Source organism: Solanum lycopersicum, chromosome 6, assembly GCF_036512215.1.
Source record: "Solanum lycopersicum chromosome 6, SLM_r2.1".
Taxonomy (NCBI): domain Eukaryota; kingdom Viridiplantae; phylum Streptophyta; class Magnoliopsida; order Solanales; family Solanaceae; genus Solanum; species Solanum lycopersicum.
In genome coordinates this window covers 26,957,787-26,981,452 of record NC_090805.1, presented here as the reverse complement: position 1 = coordinate 26,981,452, position 23,666 = coordinate 26,957,787, and the positions used below count along the sequence as shown (strand labels likewise).

General features: G+C 31.7%; 1 protein-coding gene across 3 annotated transcripts in view; it reads left to right on the top strand.

The window, feature by feature from the left end:
• The window catches only part of LOC101244491 (MADS-box protein AGL42-like), a 34,381-nt gene extending 22,007 nt beyond the window's left edge, over positions 1–12,374 (top strand). For 2 of the 3 annotated variants that reach the window (XM_010323697.4, XM_004240699.5), the window contains exons 4-8: positions 10,858–10,919; positions 11,007–11,106; positions 11,597–11,638; positions 11,726–11,767; positions 12,089–12,374. In XM_010323697.4, the coding sequence (XP_010321999.1) occupies positions 10,858–10,919; positions 11,007–11,106; positions 11,597–11,638; positions 11,726–11,767; positions 12,089–12,202 (360 nt within the window). In that variant the 3' untranslated portion in view covers positions 12,203–12,374. Of the gene's footprint in view, positions 1–10,857; positions 10,920–11,006; positions 11,107–11,596; positions 11,645–11,725; positions 11,768–12,088 lie in introns of those variants that run through there. The other variant, XM_019214203.3, reaches the window with a different exon arrangement.
• The last annotated feature ends 11,292 nt before the right edge of the window (positions 12,375–23,666 follow it).

Below are 23,666 nucleotides of genomic sequence, written 5' to 3'. Positions count from 1 at the left end.
CCTTATTTTTCTCTAAATTGGATCTCTTAGCAGGATATCATTAATTTTGCCTTTATCCCCCAAATATGAAAAAACTGCATTTCGAACTCATGAAGGTCATTATGAATTCACCTTAATGCCTTCCGGTCTCTCTAATGCACCTTTCACTTTCCAGTCCACTATGAACTCTCTTTTTAAGTCATTCTTCATCAATTTATCCTTGTTTTCTTTGACGATATACGTGTTTATAGTGAGTCTTGGCAGAATCATTTGAGACACTTATATTCTTCGACAAAATTCATTTGTAGTTAAACAATCTAAGTGCCAGGTTGACCAATCTTCCATTGATTAAATAGGTCATATTTTGTCCGTTAAAGACCTAGAAGTCGATCCTAATAAAATTGTTGCAATTGTTTCTTGGCTCTTGGTGTGTGGATTTTTGGGATCGACACAGGCTATTATTGTAGTTTTGTCAAAAGACATGCTCAATTGGGTTCACCACTCACCAATCTTTTAAAAAAGAATTCATTTGTGTGGTTAGCAGTGCTACTTTTGCTTTCCTCATATGAAGGATGCTCTTAGTTCGATGCCAATGTTGTCTTTACATAATTTTTCCAAGGATCTTATTGTGGAAATCGACGCTTCTAGTATTGGAATTGGTGTAGTTCTTTGCCAAGATAATCATCCTATTGCTTTATTTAGCCAAAATCTACTTCTTGCTTCAACTTACAATCATGAAATGTTCGTCATAACCCAGGCTGTACAAAAATGGCGTCAATATCTACTTAGTCATCACTTTCTCATTTTAACTGATCAACAATCCTTGACATCACTCACCAGCCAAATTATCCAACCCCCGGAACAACAATGTTGGCTTAGAAAATTAAGTGGTTATGATTTTGAGATTTGCTCTCGCCCGGGCGAGTGAAACTCGGTTGCGGATGCCTTATCTAGAGTTCCTACAATGTTCACCTTATCCTTGGCCATCACAAAACTAGCAATTTATGGATAAGCTAAAGGCGATGAACTAATCTCATGATGAGTTATTGGCTCTCCAGCAAAAACTAATGCAGGACTTGCATCTATGCCTTAATTCTCTTTTAAGGAAAACCTCTTTTATTCCGCAATCGTTTGGTTATTCCACATTTAGTCTATGCATAAAATGCTTTTGGAGGAATTTCATTCTTCTAAATTGGAGGTCACACAGGCATCTTATGTACCTTTCATAGGCTCTCTTTCAATGTTTACTGGGTGGGTATGCGCTCCGATGTAAAAAACTTCATTTCAAAATGTCAGGTCTGTCTGAAGGATTTAAACCTCAAACCAGCGAAATTACTTTCCCCTCAACAATTTTTTATGAGATAACCATGGACTTTATTACAAGTCTTCCTCCGCCTCATGGGCATACTGTAATTTTGGTTATTATCGTCTGTCCAAGTACGTACACTTTATGGGTCTGTCTGCTAATTTTACAAGTCAAGAGATGGCAGATGTTTTTACTCAAGAGTGTGTGACTACATGGTTTCCTACCAAAATTGTATCTGATCGTGAACCTATATTTATCTATGAATTTTGGACTAAAATCAACAAGCTTTAGGGTACTCTTTTGGCCATAAGTTTAGTTTATCACCCATAGTCCAACGGTTAAGCAAGGTCATTGAACAAGTGCCTCGAGATGTATCTTTGTTGCTTTGCTATTGATGCTCCTTTCACATGGGTTCCTCTCTTCCCTTGGGAAAAATTTTGGCATAATACTTCATATCAACACAACTCCAAGATGACTTATTTTGAGGTACTTTACGGCAGGCCTCCTCTAATTGTTTTTCGTTTTTCTCTTGATAGTACGTCTAATGCTATTTCCTCTGCTTCTCTACATCAACGAGATAAAACCTTGGCTGTGTTCAAATCCAACTTGTCGCAAGACCAAGAAAATATGAAAATATAGGCTGATAAAAGTCGCATGGAGATATTCTTTGACATAGGTGATTGGGTTTATGTGTGTTTGCGTCCCTATAGACATCTCTTAGTTCGCCTCCAACGCCATTCTTAATTGAGCAGACGTTTCTTTGGCCCATTTCAGATCATTAAACACATCGGTAGCATTTCTTATAAACTTGATCTCCCTACAACTTCCTGCATTCATCCAGTGTTTCATGTCTTGATGCTTCAAAAATGTATAGGCAAACTTGTTAATCAGGGTACACCTATTGATCTAATGGACCAAACTTCTTCTTTGACACTTAATCCTGATGGCATTCTTCGCACTAGAACTATATCGAAAGGAGCACATCAGGTGCATTAATGTCTTGTCAAATGGGTGGGTTTACTAATTAAAGATGCTACTTGGGAAGCCTTTAGCAATCTCTTGAAGTAATTTCCTCATCTGAACCTTGAGGACTAGGTTCGGCTTCATGGGGGCGGCAATGTGACGAACCAGTGGAACATACTATTGGGCTATTGCCCATATTCTAGCCAAGGCCCATGGCCTAATCCTACTTGAAAAAGGATCGAAATTATTCTCTTTATTTGGTTTCCAATTCTATTAGGAAAAAGATTGGAATTGTAATCCTATTTGTAGTTGGTTTTAGCTTTGTAAGGAAAAAACACAACTCTATAAATAGAGGATGATTTTGAGAGAATAATTAATTGCCCATTGATATTGTGGTTTGAAAGACATTAGAACATGAGAGAGGTTTTTTCAGAGAGATTTCAACAAGAGAAAAGAGAGAAAGAAAGGGTTCTTTTGCTGCAGTCTTTTTCTCAGACCATCAAAGTTCAGATCGTGTTTCTCGATTAAATGACCGTTGGATCAGGCTGAAATTTGGACTGAGTGTTCCTGACATTTTGATGCTTGATTTGAACGGTGGAGATCGGATTCGAAGTCAAAAAGATCCTGTTTTAAGTCTCGAACAGAAACTGGGTTTGGGTGGTGTTTCTTTTTATTTATCTTTTGTTGGTGTAGCTATTGTTTGTTCTCTTTTGGCACTTGTTGTGTAGCCATTAGAAGAATATTTGTAATCCTCTTATTGGTATAGTGAAGCAATTCGGATCTTGTCAATCCCGTGGTGGTTACCTTCAGTTTGAAGGGTTTTTCCACGTTAAACTTGGTGTTCTTTATTGTTAGGTTTTCAGTTTCATCTTTTCGTCACAACACATACCGGACAATCCCAGGCGCAGTGCCACTGACAAGCAAGTACCAAAATACCTGGACCACTATGTGATCCCAGAACCCAAGGTGAAACCAACTCTGCCAAAATCCTTAGCCACTGGAGAAGAATTATAGAAGTTGTTTGCCTTATAAATAGGAGAAGAACTCACTAGGAAGGAGCATGGAAAAACTTGTCTTTTTTTTATTTGCTTAGAATTAGATTTGGAACCTCTCTTTTCTCTTTTTTCCTTTGTTTTGCCCTTTGTCATTCCAATAGGAAGAGGAACAAGCCCCTCTTCGTGGCCTGCATCAGTTTATCTTTAATTCCAGAAGTCCTCTTGTTACAGAACTTTAGTTGATAACACCCTTTGTGATAGATCTAGCCATTTAGGGCTTTAATTATTTTTGTGCACCAACAAAAGCATATGAAGTTCTTAATGTGGTAGAGTGAGACTTACCCTACATAAATAAGTCAATTTCTCATGAGACTCCTATTTATACTCAATATCAAGTATACTTTATGCTAATTCAGGAGGAGATTCAATTAGTCAATAGTGGAAGCATGATACTAAGTGAAATTTTGGAGGCAACACTTGTGAAAGGAGAGAATAGTTTACCCGTTGCAACAATTACATCCAATATGTTGTTAAAGAGGAATTGAATATGACTATTATAGATTGAAAGGTTACACTAGAAATGTATGTTACAAATTGATTTTTGCATGTTTATCTCCTAATACATAAGAGAACTTAGTAGCTCAATTTTTTTTCATCCTGATTTTTGCATATTTCAAGATCTTTTCCGTGGTAAAATAAAGGGTATTAATAAAAATATAAGGGTGATTTCTACATCTTCAATTTTTCAACACATGTGCTATTTCTTCTTTCAAGTGCATGTCTACTACAACAATCACATTATTAACATTGAAGACTAGGACATGTTGGATCTGATCGATAATTACACCCAGAATAATGTTCAAACTAAATAGCAATAGAAAGACAAAGTTATCATTTTTTTAAAAAAAATAGCAATTGAAAGAGAATAACAATAACACCAAATATTAGAATGAGATAAACATGATATCCAAATGAGTAATACATAATATGGATGAAAAACTTTACAATGTCTAAAGACTACTACTCAATACTCTTATTTCTTACAACTCACAATAATATTACTTTCACACTATTTCCTCACAAATTAAAAAATAGTTTCAGATTACTCTCTCTACTCTCTATTGCTTATTACTTTGGTGTGTTTTGAACTAATGAATTGATGACCTTTTTATAGAGTAGAATGGTTCATGATGATGTAGGCACCGACATCAATGACCATAAGAAAATATTCTTATGGTCACATATATATATATATATATATATATATATATATATACACACACACACACATACACTGGTCTACTTATGTTGAATGACTGTTGCAGCATTGTCAAAATTAAATCACTTTGCTGATAAGTGATAGAAAAAATATTCTACCTTAAGTTTGATTTTCTTATGGTCATTGATGTCAGTGCCTACACCATCATGCCCTTAAATCTCTCCCTTAATTTTGTTTTTATTCTTTATTCCAAGCCTTGATCTCAACCCTTTGAAAATTTTCAAACTTGAGAGGCTTTGTGAAGAAATTCGCAATTTGATCATGAGATTTCACATATTTGTGCTCTACCTCTTTTTTGACAATGCATTCTCGGATAAAGTGATACCTTGTGTCTATGTGCTTGTTTCGTTTGATACACTGGATTCTTGGCAAGTGCTTGCGCAGATTTGTTGTCAACACAAATCATCGTGGCTTCAACTTGCGGCAAATTGAGTTTCTTCAACAATCTCCTAAACTAAATAGCTCGACATGTACATAATGTCGATGCCACGTATTTAACTTCACAAGTTAAGAGAGTAACAATTGAATGTTTCTTTGAACTCTAATCATGATGTCGCTGCCACGCATCCAAGGTCATTATACCGTTTAGATAACATAGAATTCTTTTAGTGACCTTCAAGTGAGTGGATGTAGGTGCTTCTATGAAGCGACTTACTACTTCAACCGCATAAAATATATCTGCTCTCGTATATGTCAAGTATCTTAAACATCATACGAGTCTTTTGAACAGAGTGGAGTCCACATTTTTCTACATCAATCAAACTTATGGATGACAATGGGACTGGGCGGATGCTGGGCGGGTGGGTTTAAGGTATGTGGGGCAGGACAGGTTTAAGGTTATGTGGGACGGGTCAGATGCGGGGCGGGTTGAACTGGTTTTTTTCTTTTAAATTAATGTGGAGCAGGGCGGGTCACAAGTATATGTGATTTTATATGAGTTCAAACTTAATTTTAATTTTTTTACATGTTATTGAGTGATAGAGCATTATTTTCTAAGATAATTTCATTAAAATTACTAAAATATTCAAGATAACAAATGAAAATGGTTCAATAAAAAATAGTATAATTTCTTGCATGTTTCTCAATTGACCTCTAAAAAATAAAATTTTAAGTCATTATCCTATTAAATTATACAACTTAATGAAAAATAACTTTGACAATTTAGCGGCATGGGCGGGTTGAAAATAAAAGTGTTTCTATGTGTGACGGGGTGGATTAATCATTTTGCGTGTTAAGCTCAATCCGCCCCGCCCCGCCCTATATCGTCCCATTGCCTACCTTAATCAAACTTTGACAAATTTGTTCCACTTTCCGTTGGGGTGTTCATAGTGTTGCAATCAAACATGTTGAACTTCTTCAAAATCTCCTTTATATCGCTTTCTTGAGATATGAATTTGTCTTCCTCCATTTGCTTCACTTCTAGGTCCAAATAATATGACGTGAACCCTATGTCCGTCATCTCAAACTCAAGGGACATAACTTTCTTGAAAGCTTCAAATAAAGATAGACTGTTACCCGTTAGAATAAGATCATCAACATAAAGACAAACATGTAAAATATCTCTATTAGTATAGAATTTAATAGAGTATATTCATGGAGACAACGAGTAAATCCATTGTCTTGAAAATACTTATCAATGCGACTATTCCAAGCTCGTGGAGCTTGATTCAACCGATATAAGGTTTTCTTCAATCTGAACACCTTATCTTCATGATTTTTAACCACAAAGCTTAATAGTTGCTCAACATAGACTTCTTCAAGATATCCATTCAAGAATGTTGATTAGACATCTAGTTGATCAATCTTCCTCTTCATGTGTGCCGCTAAAGAGATTAATAAACGGATGGTCTCAATGTGGGCAATAGACGAATAGACTTCCTCAAAGTTGATGTCATGCCTTTGTTTGTAGTCTTTAGACACAAGTCTTGCATTGAATCTCTCTACTTTTTCGTGGGCATTTTTCTTCGCCTTTTACACCCATTTGACTCCAATTGCTCGATGGTCCTTGAAAAAAGTTGTTAACTCCCAAGTGTTGTTCTTCTCTATTGACTAGATCTCCTCTTTCATGACTTATCTCCACCTTTTGCCAATAACAACTTCATCATAATTCATTGGTTCACTATCAACAAAGACAATACAAAAATAAAATTGGTAATTTCTTCTGTGTAATCATAAAGTTCTTGGATGCTCCTCATTCTATGTGATCTTTCACTTGAACTCTGTTGAGCAAACGGGAGATGCAATATTTGCTGGTGAAGGAGGGGGGTTGAATCCTAGGTAGTTGCCATGGTCTCCTATTCTTCTTCACGTCCAAAGTATGAAAAAAAATTATTTGTTCTTTCTTCTGGAGCCTCCCATTTTTCGTAAAGGATGAATTGCCTCCATGATATTCTTTCTTAGTGAATATCCCTTTGATAAAGGATGAATTACCTTCAGTGTTTATATACCGTGATTGTTAAGTCGTTATTGTTATTGCAAAGAATATATTTTATAATTGTAAGAGTAGATACATGAAATTAAAGTATGATATTGTTAAGCAGCTGATGAGAGATGAAATAATTGTAATTGATTATGTGAAGCTAGAATAAAATTTAGTCAATTCACTTACTAAACATGTGGGAAGAAAATTGAATTTTCAAACATCAAAAATGATGGGTTCAAGGCCAATGTGATTGTAATGAAGATGGTAACTCAAGCTATGTAATTGAAAATTTCATGAAGTAGGTTCATATGGATAATAACAAGTTTATATTGTCACTGTTCACTAACTGAGAGTGCTTGAACTGCTACTGTAAATGAGGAATGAGTTATTAACTCTTAATGAATTTGTTGTCTTCAATTAAGGATGGTATATTTAAAGTAGTATACATTTGATGAGTCCACATATATGATAATTGGAGTGAGTCCACTCTTTGACCTAGTCTGTAGAGCTCTAATGAATATCTATGCACACGCATGGCCTATTGGCACAAAACTGTGTTAAAACAACAAAATAACTAAGATCAAAATGTGATTGATTAAGTCTTTGTCTTATAAGAAGAATTATTGGTTCAAGGAAATATTGTATTTCACCACTAATTCTATAAGTTAAATTTCATCGATTTAAGTTTTGTTCAAAAAACCAAACTATTGCGTTTTGTCCATCAAAACCCAGCAAAGTATATTTTTTTATATATAAATTCTTTAAAAATATGTGGGAAATTGAAAGTAATTTTTATTATTTCAAATGAACTTATTTTAAAATGCATTTACAAAGACAAATTTAATCAAGAAATGTGATAGAAAAGGTAAATATTTATATGGAGAGTTGGTAAAGAGAAGAGAAGTTGTGGCACAACAAAAAACAAATGGCTTTTTACATGACGCTTTGTCTTCTTTCGATAGGTAATTAACTTGGAAAATTCTGGAAAAATATTTCATATCATTGAAATAATTTCTTAAAATAGTGCTCACAACGATTCAAATATTAATATTCTACATTATTATTTGAATATCATTGTAGTTATATCTTTCAGTTTTTCAGTATTATTATTTGGCTAAACAATAAATTATATTATTATTGTGATTTTTTGTTTCCTAAAATTTCTTCTTGAAGAATAGTTTAACTCTCCTTGAAGCTGGTACAACTTGTAAACCCTGTAGGCTCATAGTGACCTATAGAATCATAACACGTAGATATTTTGGAAATGCCCAATATCACAATTCTTTTTGGAGAGTATAGACATTACAATTACCACTTTTTTTTTTTAAAAAAAAATACTTATCTCGTGTATAGCTGTCATGCCTAACCCCTACCAAAAAGTGGCTTTAAATAAATTTTTTAAAAAGAACTTGGGTTAGTGAAATTACCTATTAATGGCCAAATCTTGAATTTGGGTGTTTTTGTTAAGAGTTGTATTAGTATTTATGTTTAGGATACTAATTATATAAACCAATGCCTATTTTTATAAACAGAAAAATAATTAAATAGAAATATAGTTAAAAATAGAAAACTATTTCAAATTCACAAGTTGTTTATTGTGTGTCCTTAACGGAATGGTAGCCCTTCACTGTTGTTAAGATTTGAGTTACATCTTCTCAAGATGAAATGAAAAAGCATTTATGGAATAGCGGCAACACAAATTATTATAGGACTGATAAACTCAAATCATACGACACAATATTATTAAATGTATAATATCCCAACTTATTCTCGAAATCTCAGTGACACTTATACTATGCAAAGGTCCTATTACCCTCCTAAACTTATTTTACAAATAATTTTTTATTCTTTTTTGGCCTACGCGGCACTTTCAATCACATAACTTGAAAAAATTGTCAACACACTTTGGGCCAACAAGATAGTGTCACATAGGTCGCAAAAAGGGTAGAAAGTTATTTATAAAATAAGTTCAAGAGGATAACAAGACCTTAGTATAGTATGAGCATAGGTTGAGAGGTGTTTATGCATTTTTCCTTTTATTATTAAAAATGATGCATAAATGATGGTAAGAAGAAGAGTATTTTCTGTATATCAGTCCCTAAAATCTGAGGCAAAACCACTAAATTAAAGTTATATAGAATGAAAAGGTGAGAAAAAGAGATGCAATCTAAAAAATACTCCCTCTATTTAAAAAGAATGACTTAGTTTGACTTGAAACGAAATTTATGAAAAGAAAGAAGACTTTTTAATCTTATGATTCTAAATTAAAGTTATGTTAAATATACCAAAATGCCCTTTAATCTTGTGGTCTTAAACATGTTACGTGAAAAGTTAAAGTTAAAGCGTTGCTAAAAAAGGAAAGGGGTCATTCATTTTGAAACAAATTAAAAAAGAAATAGGATCATTCTTTTTTAAACGGAGGGAGTATTTCTTTTTTGTAATCTAAAGATATATTTTCTCATTTTTCACTCACCTTAAAACCTCCAACTAGTATCACCTAAGTAATTGATCTCCTCATATGAACTTGGACAATCTCTAAGCTATTAGTTAATTTTTGAGTTTGAGTTTAGTCTCGAGATCCATTTCTTCAAGTATCATAGTGAGACCTATATATTCAAATTCATTGTTTATGATGTTTAACCTCCGTCTTATATTGTTCACGCTCTAAATATTCAGTTTTGGATTTTTGGATTGTAGCGCGTACGGTAGGGGGTGTTGGTGGTTGTCGTGTTGGAATTCCACATCATTTGTTGTATGGGAATGTGGATTTTCTTATATTATTTTGAATAATCCTCTCCCCATGAGTTGGATTTGTGGTTGAGTTCGACTCAAATATCATTTATTTACATGGTATCATAGCTAAGTTCATTCCTATTTGGCCTCCTGATTGTCCATGTTCCGATTGGACTTGACATGAAAGGAATGTAAGTGTAGGTTAAAAGTCTCTCATTGGTTAGAAAAATGGACTGATAGTTTTACTTAGATGGACTTTGATAACCCTTTCTTCATGATTTTGCTTTTGAGATTTCACATTTCTTTACACAATATCAGAGTCGGATCTATCTCAAATTTTGATTTTGGTTCCTCACATGCTCCAGTTAAGGAGACCGCGTGAGCAATGAGTTTTACGAGTACCGCATCGGATATAGAATAAGTAATTCGTCTTTTTATATGTATTTAGATTAAACTCACCTATGAGCTAGTTTTTAGAGTTGAGTTAAGCTCAAGATCTATTTCTTTCCAAATCAATTTGACATGGTATCGTAGCTATATTTATTTGATTTAGGGCCAGGATCCAGAACAATTGCAGAAGGTGGAAATATCTTCAGTCCATGAATGTGCACCCACTTGATCGAATAGTGAAAACCTAACTGTCCAGATTTAGGTATGAGAGGGAGTGATGAATGTAATGGATTTCATATCGGTGAAGACAAGAACCCTGGGATCCTTACAATGCTTAAACATACTCATCTATGAGCTAATTTTGGAGTTGAGTTAGACCCAATATTCATTTCTCACTCAGTATTATAATCATGTCCATCCTAATTCATTGTTTCTGATGTTGGGTTTTTCTTTTATATCGTGGAGTCCCACATCATTTGTGGGATGGGAACGTGACCTCCTTATAGTATCTTGGACTTTTCTCCTCTCATAATCCCATTTTTAGGGTTGAGTTATAACCAAGTGTCATATTTTTACTATTCTTGGCAAACAATGATGATTGAACTGGAATTTCTCTTCATATTGGTGATTAAGGCTTTTGTCTAAAAATATTGATATACATTAATATTTTGTAGAGTCATTTGTTAACATCTAGAATAATGTCATGAAGTTTATGGTTTATATTCCTCATGTGTTGCATCTCATCATCATGTTGTTGGTTTTGTTCCATAATTTATTTCATTATTTGCAGAAATTGAAGGAAGAAACAGCAAACATTGCAAAGAAGATTGAGATCCTTGAACTTTCCAAACGGTGTTGTATTCAGTCTTAGCAGTTAGGTTTTCCAGTTTGAATGTGTAGTCTCTTTTTAAACATAAATTATTGAATTTCAATGCTTAGGAAGCTTTTGGGGCAAGGCATTGGATCATGTTCAATTAATGAACTTCAAGAGATCGACAACCAGCTAGAGAGAAGCTTGAAGATCATCAGGGCGAGAAAGGTGTTGATCACTCCCATCTTCATATAGTTTGACTTGATACGCAGTTTAAAAAAGAAAAAGAAAAAAAAAGTTGAAATTTGGGTTTAAAATTGTTACTCCCTCCGTTTCAAAAAGGATGACCTAGTTTGATTTGTTACGGAGTTCAAGAAAAAAGAGAAGACTTTTTAATTTTATGGTTCTAAATTAAAGTTATGTCAAATGTACCAAAGTGCCCTTTAATCATGTGGTATTAAACATGTCATGTGAAAAGTTAAAAGTTAAATTGTTGTTAAAAAAGGAAAGGGGTCATTTCTTTTTGAAACAAACTAAAAAGAAAATATGGACAGTCTTTTAAACGGAGGGAGTACTAAATATAGGTAGGTATTATCATTATTGTCTGAGATCGATTAAAAAGAAAAGTGAATAAATAATATGTAATTGAGCTTAACATGCATGTTTATATGAATTTGACTTCATTGGTTAACCAATTCTTATGTTGGTCATTTTCTAGTCTCAAGTATTCAAGGACGAAATACAACGGCTTAAAGAAAGGGTATGATGATACAACTTCAATGCAATTTTACTAGCTAATTTAATTTCACTGAATTAGGAAACACCCTTTTGTTTTCCTCTTGTGCAGGAGAGACAAATGCTTGAAGAAAATGCAAGGTTATCTCAAAAGGTGAACTCTCCCATTAATCTTCCTTTTCGATTTGAACTCTCTTTATTTCAATTCGTTTGTCTTACTTTTCTCTTTAGTCTGTTTCAAAAGAAATGTCTTTTTCATTTTTTGACAACTATTTAGTTTCAACTTTCCACTTTGACATGTTTAACATCACTAGATTGAAAATTATGATACATAGCATAGCCATTCTGTTATGATAATCTTGATGGCCAGTAATCTTGTTGGGGACGATTTGATTGATCTCCACATTGAAGACTGAGTTACTACATGGATGTGTTTTTGTTGACAATTGTTATAAATGTTGATATTTGTTGCTAGTGTGGACGAGCAGCATTAGAGTCAGCCCAACTGAAAGAAAAGGAAACGTCATGTAGCCGGGTGACCATGGAGACTGATTTGAAGATTGGCCTTCCAGATATTGGTTGGTGGTAGAAATATTCTTATACTTTAATATAGAGAGAGTATAAGGGCATGCAAATTCAACAAATAAGACGTGCCAATACGAGTTCAATATCTCAGCTTCTATGTAAATAAATAAATGTATTTCTATGAACAAAGGTTGTAAAGAAGCCTAATTTATTGCAGTAATATGTTTTCTTCAATTCATCTTGGCCTTTTTGTAAAGAAAGAATTTTTAAAGTAGAGGTAATTGAATTTTCTCAATAATGTTTAGCACTGTCATAACCTAACATTGCATCATACAGACATTGTGGATGATTTGAAAAGCAAGGAACACGATCACAGAAATATAGACATTAGGAAAGTCGAAGAGTTGTCAAAAAAAAACTCTAAATAAGTGATATCAACCCGCAACTAATAATCCAATAAAAAAAAATTGAAGTAAGTTCAAGTGATTACTCAAATCGATTGCTAGTAAATCCATGGCCATAGATCAATTTCATCGCATCAGTAACATAAAAATATCATCTTCGTCTTGTTAATTGTTCATTAGTAAACCTCTTTTTATTTTAGTATTAGCTAAATCATATTAAACAACCTTGAGATTTTAGTGCTTGAATAAATAATTGACACTAGTTTAATTTAGTAATACCTAATTGACAGAAAAATTAATTGGACGGTACCTTTTAATAAATAATTACTGATTTTAGCAATACTTTTTATGTATTACTATCATTTATAGCAATATTATGATAAATCTGCAATATATATTAAACTTGAATTATGTATGGAGTATATATAGAGAGAAAAATGATATAAATAGTCCATTAACTATAGGAGTAAGTCTAAAATGGTCCCTTAACTATACACTTAACATATATATGTCCTTTAACTATTCAAAAACCTATCAGTTTTGGTCCCTTAAATATAAACTTACCGGTTTTAATTCCTTAACTCTAAAGTTACCGATTTTAGTCCTTTAAGTATTTCAAAACTTATCAGGTTTGGTCTTTGTCCATTTCTTTGATACAAATAGCTTAGTTTATATTAACAGAAATATTCGTGAAATTAAATCTTTAACCCAATTTTAAAGTTGTTTCTCTATCCCTACACTTTTTTCTTCAAACTATCGTTATAAAAAGAACAATAATGTCTATGATTCAAAAGAAAATTATTTAAAAAACAAGATATAAATCCTAATTTTATTGAATGGAGGATAAAATTAAGCATATAATTGTTTTAATGACTTGAAGTCACACTTGAATATTTTAAGTAGTTTGAATTTTATTGAATTTACTCAAATTATTTATGTAAAATAAAATGAATAGAATAATAAAAATAATCTATTTAAAAATAATTAAAAAAACTATAAATATATCATTTTATAAATTCCAATTTATGAAAAATTAAACGAATTCCGCTCAATGAAGTCGTTGAAGTACAAAATTTGAATTTAACGGGGAATAATTTTTTTTTTATAATAAAATCTAGCATATTCAATTCATTAATAGAAATAAATATTTTTCATTTTATCATGTATTGAATAAAATTATGACTTATACTTTCTTAGCTCGTGAATTTTATTTTGAATTGTTAATGTTAAGGTTCTTCGCATAAGGTTATTTTGAAGAAAATGAAGCGGAAAGAGAGAAACAACAGAAAAAATTGCTAAAAGATTTAATTTCTTGAGACATGAATTCAGTTAATATGAACCTAAGCTATTTATATTAAAGATGGAAAAAGACCAAACCTGATAAGTTTTTTTATAATTAAAGGACTAAAATCGATAATTTTATAGTTCAGGGACTAAAACTGGTAAGTGTATAGTTAAGGGGCCAAAGCTATAAGGGACTAAAGCTGACAAGTTTTTTGAATAGTTAAAAGACTCTATCCGCAAGTGTATAGTTAAGGGGTCATTTTAGACCTACTCCTCTAGTTAAGGACTATTCTCTCTCTATGTAATATGTGTTTTTATAGAATGTTCTATGTAATATGTATTAAAACGGTATTATAAATATATTAGAAGTGATCAAGTGAAAAAAATGTATTGCTATAAATGATGTAATGTTTTCTTAATATAGCATATTTATGTAAGTTTTCAATAAAGTAATTAGTTTAAAACAAATATATTCATATTTTAATATAAGAATAACCAAGAATTATAGAAAGTATACACTAGTTATACAAATATAGCTAGTCAAAAGTCATAGAAAGTATACATGAACTATACAATGTAGCTTATTATATTAAATATAAATTGATGCATTAACACACTAAAAGCTGAATATAACTTAAGTATACATGAATTATACAACGAGTATATATGAAATATACGCCAACTATTCAACATCGATCAACTCCAAATCACTTATGAACAGTCCAATAATTTAAATATAAAATCCTCTCAATGTTTTAAAACTTATGATATACCATTCACTCGAAATGATTTAGATTTACGATATATCAAATTTTTTTAAAAAGAAAAAATCGGAAGAAAAAAGAAAAACAGAAAGAAGAACTAGAACGGGAAGAAAAATATTGAAAAAAAAATAGAAGTAGCCAAAACTGAAGACGGCGATGACAACCAAGGTAAAGAAGATTGACCATATTTTGGTAATTAAATTGACGAAGGGTCTTTCATAATTATCCCTTTGTTTTACTTTGAATTGAGTAGATTAATTTTTGGGTTGGGCAAGACTCTTTGGGATTGTCAAACATATCTTATTCTTACTTTCTAGGAGAATTTTCTTTAAGAGAATTTTCAAAAACAACAATATTTTAGTATTTAATAAAATTTCTTGTCAACAGTTTTATTATTTATTTAAAATGATAATATTTTGATTTGCCATAGCGTATAAGATTGACTTTTCTATTTATTTAATTAGAAAGAATACAAATCTTTAACATCAGAATGGAGAAAATAATGGAAGAAGATATTTTAAAAAAGGTAAAGCCACTTAAATCTCTAATTATTAATTAGTTATAATTGGAAAATTTGAAGTGTCATCTCTCTCTTGTTCTTTCAAACACCTTTAACCATTGTTCTACATATTTTCAATATTCATTTTCAAATAACTCCATTGAAATTGAATTTAATTTTTCGTTGATTTTTCCCACTTTTCGTTGGATAATTTATTTATTTATTTGAAATAATCGATTGTTATTCAAATCCTTTATCGATTTTCGATTCTCCATTAATAATTCTCATTCTTCTTAGAAGTCAAGTTGATTGATCATCATGATGGACAAATCTCGTGTAAGAATTTTTATTTTTATTTTTATTTGTCAAGAGTCATGGATCAATTGTAAAAAAACAAATTCATCCTTCTCTCCTAAAAAATATAAAATTGCATAACGATCAAAATTATGTGCATTATCATTAAAATTTAAAATTGTATCTGCTCATCATCGTTTTTCGAGAAAAATTTAAAATTGTTGTTAGATCTGGGAAGCAATTTTGAAATACAGAAGTGAAGAAATTCATCATCGGTGTTCCTGCAAAACTCGAAATCGATAATTGGTCAAAGAAATTAATTGAAATATACAATCAAAAAACCACATATATTTTCAAGGTATGATCGATCTCGTATTATCTCAAAGAATTCATCAAAATTATTGGTGATGCAGCATGAGAGTGATGCAGCATGAGACTAGATTTTTAAAATTTTATTATTGTGATATTGAATATTGAATAATCGAAATACAGATTAATTTGGATAAAAAAATTGATGATATTATATTATGCATTGGATTATACAAATATATAATTATTTTGAGTATATTTTTTATGATGTTATCCCTATTCTATATTGAATTATTATGATTTTATATATTGAATAATTGGAGTATAAATTTGATTTGAATAGAAATTTGTTTAACAATTATAATAACAACTTATAGAATACAATTTTTAAATATATAATGTTTGAAATACAAATCAGGTAAAATATAACTTTTTCTTAAATTGAAAGTTACAAATAAAAGTTAATAATGAATTTAATCAACATAGGAAACAACATTTTGAATACAATTTTCGAAATACAACTTTTAAAATATAAAATCAATTTAGAATATATATTTTTGTTTAATCAAAAGCTAAAAATAAAATTACACAAATACAAATAATTGATATACAATATACAACATACATTTATTTGACCACAAATATAGTTGATAACTGAAGTTAAACATAGCATACAAAATGATTAATTTAAATTGCACATGGATACAATATGCTTAAATAAATATAATATTGCTAAAAAATATAATTAAAATATAAAAAATATACTAATATAAATACAATGTAAATAAGAATATATATCATTTTAGTCGTCTATAGTTTCATTTAAATAAATACAATATTCTGAAAAATACAATTGACATATAAAAAATACAATTCACAATACTAATATGAACAAAAATTAAGTATGAAATTAAATATTAACTAAAATTAAAAAATATAAACACCAAAATACAAAACCTACCATAATAGTAACGAGATCTACTTAAAAAATCAGACTTAAAAGAAAATTTACTAAATAAATAATTCTGAAGTTGAATAAATTCGGACACAATATTACATAAACGGTCAAAGAAAATATAAATCAAAACTAAAAATTATGATATCAACCTAATAAATACAACTCAAAAGAAAGTTATCCAATTAAATGATAATATGTTGATTTTTTTTTAATTTTAATAAAAATAATAAGAAAGAATATGAATGAACAAGAAGGAGAATAAAATTAATGAATAGAGAGAAAGTGGAATTGATGAGGAGTGACAATATAATATATTTTAGGAGGATAATTATAAATATATAATTTACTACAAAAACAATATATAAGAGAGAACATGTGATTAATGTGAAATAAATTAGGAAGTAAAGTAGGATACATTATATTTTTGGCTAAATACATAAAATCCTTCCTAAACTTGGCAGCAAAACTCATTTTAACACTTAAACTATACAGATGTTTAAATACCGCTTATCATCTTTCAAGTGAATTTAAATACACCCGAATAGCTGACGTGGCAAGTACAAAAAATCACTGCGCGTGAAAAAAACTAACTGCCCCCTCCCCCCCCCCCCCCACCTCTTTTTCCTTTTCTGAAACCCCCTATCTTGACTCTATATTTCCTCTTTGAATCCCCCATCGCGATCCTTTTACTTTCTCTTCGGGCTAGCCGCCTCAATTACTACTTGCCTCGCCTTTTTCTTCTTCTTCGACGAAGAACTTTTCAGCTTCTTTCATTTCTTTGAAACACCCCATTCCACCCCCACCCCCACCCCACCCCCATTTTCTTTGAATCAGTAAAGGGTGTGATGAACACACAAAAAATAGAAAAATCAATATTTATTTTTGCTTCTAAATTTATGGAAGAGTTTGAATTTGATGAACTTGAAGCTTTTGTTAATGAAAAATCTACAATATCTTCTTCTCAAATTGAATTCTCATTCATTATTTATTGTTTTGATAATGTCTTCAAAATTGAATGTTTTTGTGAGATTATGCGAATATCTTTGAGTTTTTGAATTAATATGACTGAGTTTGTTTAATTGCAATTGTGATTGAGTTTTTTTTAAAAAAAAATAACTTAAATACACAATTATAAGTTTAGTATTCTCTAATTTTCCCTTCTTTTTTTAAATATTACATAATTCCCTTTTTTTAAATTTTAGTAGAAGTTTAGAGATACATAGTCTTCTCTCTCCTATAACACACACTTCTCCATATCATGCCTATTTTTTCTCCACTAAAACACTCAATCTTCTGAATCACTTTTCGAATTTTGAATTATTAATTTTAATTAAAAATGTTTCACAACATTTAATATGAAATTTTAAATTTCAAAATTCAAAAAATTTGAAATTTCTGAAAATTGGATGCTTGTGCTCATGTGGTGCTTGGAAAAGACGTTTTCTCTCTTTCAATAAAGCCTGGGTTTGATTGTGCCTTTGCATGGGATTAGTACTTGTGCTTGATCAAATCCAAGTTGATGATTTTGCTGAAAATCGGGTCGATGCCGACCCAATTATCACAGACGATCCCAATTTTTCTTCTTAATTTTTCTCTATGAAAGAGTTTTAAATTATATATATTTGTTTATAGTTTTGAACTCTTTGAAAAATCAATCTGTTCCTTTTTGTCTTTAATGTTAAAAAAAAATCCTACTAACTCAGTCTGAAATTATTTCCAATTTTTATCGTAAATTTTTATCATGTATCAGTGATTAATTTCAATAACTGCGTCATCAAGTGTGCTTGCTGATACATTTTGAATCAGTGTGTATAGTGTTTTAGACAATGCATTGATACATGAAGTGTTTGCTGATACATTTTGAATCAGTGTGCTTGCTGATACATTTTGAATCCATCAAGTGTGTATAGTGTTTTCGATGATGCATTGATACATTTTGAATCATCAAGTGTGCTTGCTGATACATTTTGAATCAGTGTGTATAGTGTATTAGACGATGCATTAATACATAAATTTGTTGTGTATCATAATGTTTTCTATGTATCATGCGGTTTTGAAAATTGTATTCAAAATAGATGATATAATCTTTGATTTTCAAAATTTAAAATTAATATTCAATTACGTGCTAATTTAATGCTGATTAATGATCTGTTACCGTAAATTAAGCTATTTTAGTTAACAAGTTTAAATGTACCATTTTTTCTCCATTTTTTTTCTTAACAGTTTAAATTTACCATGTATCATTTACCATGTATCACTAGAGTCTAAAGTATCACGGCACAAAAATTTTAAGAAATTTTTAGTAAATACTAAATTTGTCGGGACAAAGTGTAATTATTGAATTACACTATGGGATTCCTTAAATTTTTACTTTTTTTACCAATGGGGATTGTGACAGTTGAGGAACAAGATTTGATTTTTTTCTAAAAAAAATTGTTACTTAATTTATGAATAAATAAAAAGTAACAAAAAAAATTAAAAAATCAAAATCTAAATAATGTCCTATGTGGCACTGGCGTATTAATGACTTGGAGTGCGTATAATGCACTTGTCAATGTGAGAGTGGTATTACAATTTTAGTGTGATATTAAATTCACTTGAAAAAAGATTTGGGGGGTAAATAATTATTCGTGAAATTAAAGTATTAAAGTAAGTTTTGCTGTCAAGTTCAGGAGGCATTTTATATATTTTCTCTATATTTTTTATAATATTGCTATAATGACATCTTTAATAATTATTTTAAAGTGTTGTTTTTAACAATTATGTTTGAAATTTTGACTAGATAGCTAATTTTTCCTTAAATCCTATAAATTTTGGTGCTAATTATTTAATGAAACATTCACATATTGTCACTTAAAAATAGCTTATTTACGCTATTTAATTATAGATTATTAATTACGATTTGTAACTACATATTATAGGGAGGAGAACGGCGAGCGAGATTAGAAGAGGGGGGAGAGAGATGAATGAGAGAGGGTAGAGAGTGAGAGAGAGGTGAATTGTATGTATATCGATAAGATAAATAGTATATATGTAACCGGCATACATATGTATTTGTATATCTAAAGAGAGGAATAGGGAGAGAGAGGAGAGAGGTGAGTAATAGAAAGCAATGATTTGTATAATTCGCATCTCGTTTGTATAATTCGTAGGTACGTTTATATAATTCATATGTTTTTTTTAATTGAGTAATATAAAGTCTGAAATTATACAAATACGATAAAACTCGAAATAACGAATTGATACAAACATACACATATGAACTTTAAACATTTATACAAATTACATTATATGAATTATACTATACAAAAATTTAAAATCTACACGTTTATACAAACTTTAAAAAGTTATACACAAAAAGATTAAAATGTATATGATGATAAAACTGAATAACCAAAGGCAATCATCGACATATACAAGTACAAAGCCATCACATACAAACACAAATTAATTAAACGAGGAACTGTTGCTTGTGTATCTACGAATGTGGCAATCTATACGAGCATGACTAATTATACAAACTCGAAGTTAACTCACATAATTAATTTTTAATATTAGCCGCGAGTAATAAATATAACAAATTATATGTATGATGACTAATTATGTAGTATAAATTTGCTTAACCACATAATTCTTTTAATTATTTAACGAATATTAAGTATTTATCAAATTTTGATGCGTCCATATAGTTCAAATACGTCTAGATACATGTATTGCAGGATACATGAGATCAAAATTATGTGAATTGTAGATACATCGTATCCAAGTGGAGACGCAAGTATCTAGAATACATGCCAAATCTCATTCGCCTGATCTTTCCTTATTTCACTCACCGTTCTCTATGTATTTGTATTCCAAATACATGTAAATCACACCATACATGAAGATACATGAATCTAGTGTGATTTGCATGTTTTTGCAAATTAAGTTCCGAATTAGTGGATGCTGCCAAAGGGAGTGGCGATGCCATACGCAAAAAGGAAGAGACTCATAGAATGGCAGAGGCAAATAGAGCTTTTGCACATTTTCGTTAATCCATGAACAGGATCTATACATCTCGATTGGAAAAGAATCAAGAGAAAAAGAAAGAATCGGAATTGATCGATAGATTTCTAGGGGGTTTTACTAGAAGCAGCCACCCATGAAAGAGTGCGTAATAGCTCACTAATCGAGCGCTCTTGCGCCGAATGGGAACGGGGCTAAGCGATCTGCCGAAGAAAGCTGTCCTTATCTTCTTCTTCTCCTCCTCCCGACATGAAGGAATGCCCGATAATCCTTCGGGGGCTGGATTCCTATCTAATGATCCCGGACGTAATCCTGGACGTGAAGAATAAAATAAAAAAGTTTTTTCCTTGCTTGATTTTCAAATTTCTTAGGATTTGGTCTATTCCACACATTTAACTAAGAATAAGAACAAAGGATTTCGAAATTTGAAAAAAAAATCAAGTCATCAACAGAAAGAGAGGGATTCGAACCCTCGGTACGATTAACTCGTACAACGGATTAGAGAACTCACTCTTGGTGATAAAGGTTTCTTGATTCGTAATCAGGAATATAGGTCAAAAAAAGAGTTATCCTCAACTTTCGTTTTAATTCTTTCTACAATTCGATCTTCACGGCGGAGCGAACTCTTCTATCGTGTTGCATTTTCTCTGGCGGACCCCCATACATAATGAATATCGCTCGTCTCCCTCCCCATCTTGCTTGTTTCGCTCTCCTTATTTTAATGAATTTAGTAACAAAAATACATGTATCTAAGAGTATCTTCGTCAATATATGATAGAAAACTATTAGTTAGTGATAAATACATAATATTTTGAAAGTATAGATAACAACAGAATATATAGTAGTTGAAGAAACCTTACCCCAGAACACGAACCAGGTTCGTGTAAGTTGCTTTTAAGTAAAGACAGAATAGAAACACAAACACTTATTGAATTAAAAACCTTCCTCACTCAAGGAAGGAAAAACCTCATTTTATTAATTCAACAATAAGATTTTGTGTTTACAACTCAATAATCAAAAGTCTTATCTCTACTACTCCCTCGATTGAATCCAATCAATCTCACCAAAAGGCCAAACCCACCTTTTGTTATAACTCTTACTAACACTCAACCCTACAAAGAGCCAAACCCACCCTTTGTACAATAAACTGTAAACTACAATTAAGAACAAAAACAAGACAGATAGTTCTTCGCGATAAAACCTTCTAACTCAAGAACGTTTTGTCCGTGGCAATCCTATCAATCTTGAAGACCTCAGTTTGATGATTAATTTCCTCTTGTTCTCTGCGTGAAGTTGTCGATGTTTTCTCTGCCTCGTGTGCTTCTTATAGAGTTTTTGCCTTGTACAATCCCTACTAATAAGGTAAGAAAGTTATGTTTAAACAAGGATTCTTTTTTAAATTAGAATCCTTATTATACACAACTTCCTTCCTTAATAATATATTTAAGGTTTTCCTTATTTATATTGACTTGTACCTTTAATATATTATTTTGACTTTGACAAATAACTCTATTTTACTTGATCTTGGACTTCTTTCGCTGCGTACATTTTCTACTGTTCTTTGCGCTTTTTGTCTATCATCAAAACGAATTAACGATTCTATCACATTCTATCATATTCCCCCTTTTTGATGAAGACAAACATGTAACGTGTGATGCATGCGCAAATAACTCTTCCCCCTTTTGACGAATCAAAAAGACATAAGCAGCGGCTAATCAACACTAATCAATATCCATAGCAACAAAATACGCCCAGCCAGGTGAGCAATGTAAATTGTTCTGGCAACAAAACAAGGAACAACAATACAGAGTGAAAACAGCTAAGAGAACCAGGTTCAGACAACATGCTTTATCACTGTGGAGGCTGACCAGGCTTAGTTAAAGCTAAAGCCAGCATATCCAAAACTCTGTCAACTCTGGCATTGTTAGCAAGTTGCTGCTGCACCAACTGATCCTTCAACCTGTGTATTTCAGCATTTGAGGAATCGAGCTCAGCACGTAACTTCTGATTGTCTGATTCAAGAGAGGCGTTCTTTTATTCAACTACTTTAAGCTCCCTAAGTAACTGAGCAACAGGACCAGATGTACGTGGAGACGCTGTTGCAACCTGCTCTGACTCCATAGGAATGCCACAATCAGCAAGGATAGTTTGAGTGAACATGTCTGCACGAGTTAAGATCCGGCCTTCACCCAGTGGTACTTCAAAAGCATCAAACACCCTAGTCAATAGGTTGCCAAAGGCTAACTGATGGGAGCCTAACTGAGGATCCACAATTCTAGCAAGATGTTTAATAATCAATGTAGGCCAATCAATGCACTCTTTGCACTCAAGTGCACTCATAAGTCCCATGTCTCGTATGGAGGCAATGTGACGTTGGTGACCTCTAGGCAGTATCACCTTATGAACTATCTCAAAAAGAAGCTTATGCAAAGATCGCATTATTCCCTTTAAAACAGTTTGAGCCCTGGAATTGACTCTACCTTGCGAGAATCGAGCTGGCAGACTTGAATACTCATCAAAACTCCAATTGTACTCATTTATACCTACAGATGGTATATGAAATAATTCCCCAAGCTTGGTTGCATCAAACACAATATCAACACCCTTTACACTAGACGACACCACATCTCCTTCTAAGATTACCAAATTTGTATAGAAATCGACCACTTCCTTTTCATAAATCAAACTAGGTTCTAGAAATAATTCCTCCCACCCTTGAAACCTTAGAAGTTCACAGACCTGCTTCACTAAATCCATTGACAGTATATCAGGATGAAAGATTCTACCCCTAAGCACTGATTTGGTTTGGAAGTACTTTTTCCTTCCCACTTTTAGAAATTTATCTGCATTTCTTTTCGCAGATTTTGTTTTGGATTGAGGGGTTGCAGAATGTTTTCCCTCAGACAGAGCATCAGTATCAGAAGCAAGATCCATTGGAGAGACTGATCAAGGGACAGGAGACTTACCCAAACGTCGACGCTTCACCCCAGATATTGTATCAGCAGCTAGCT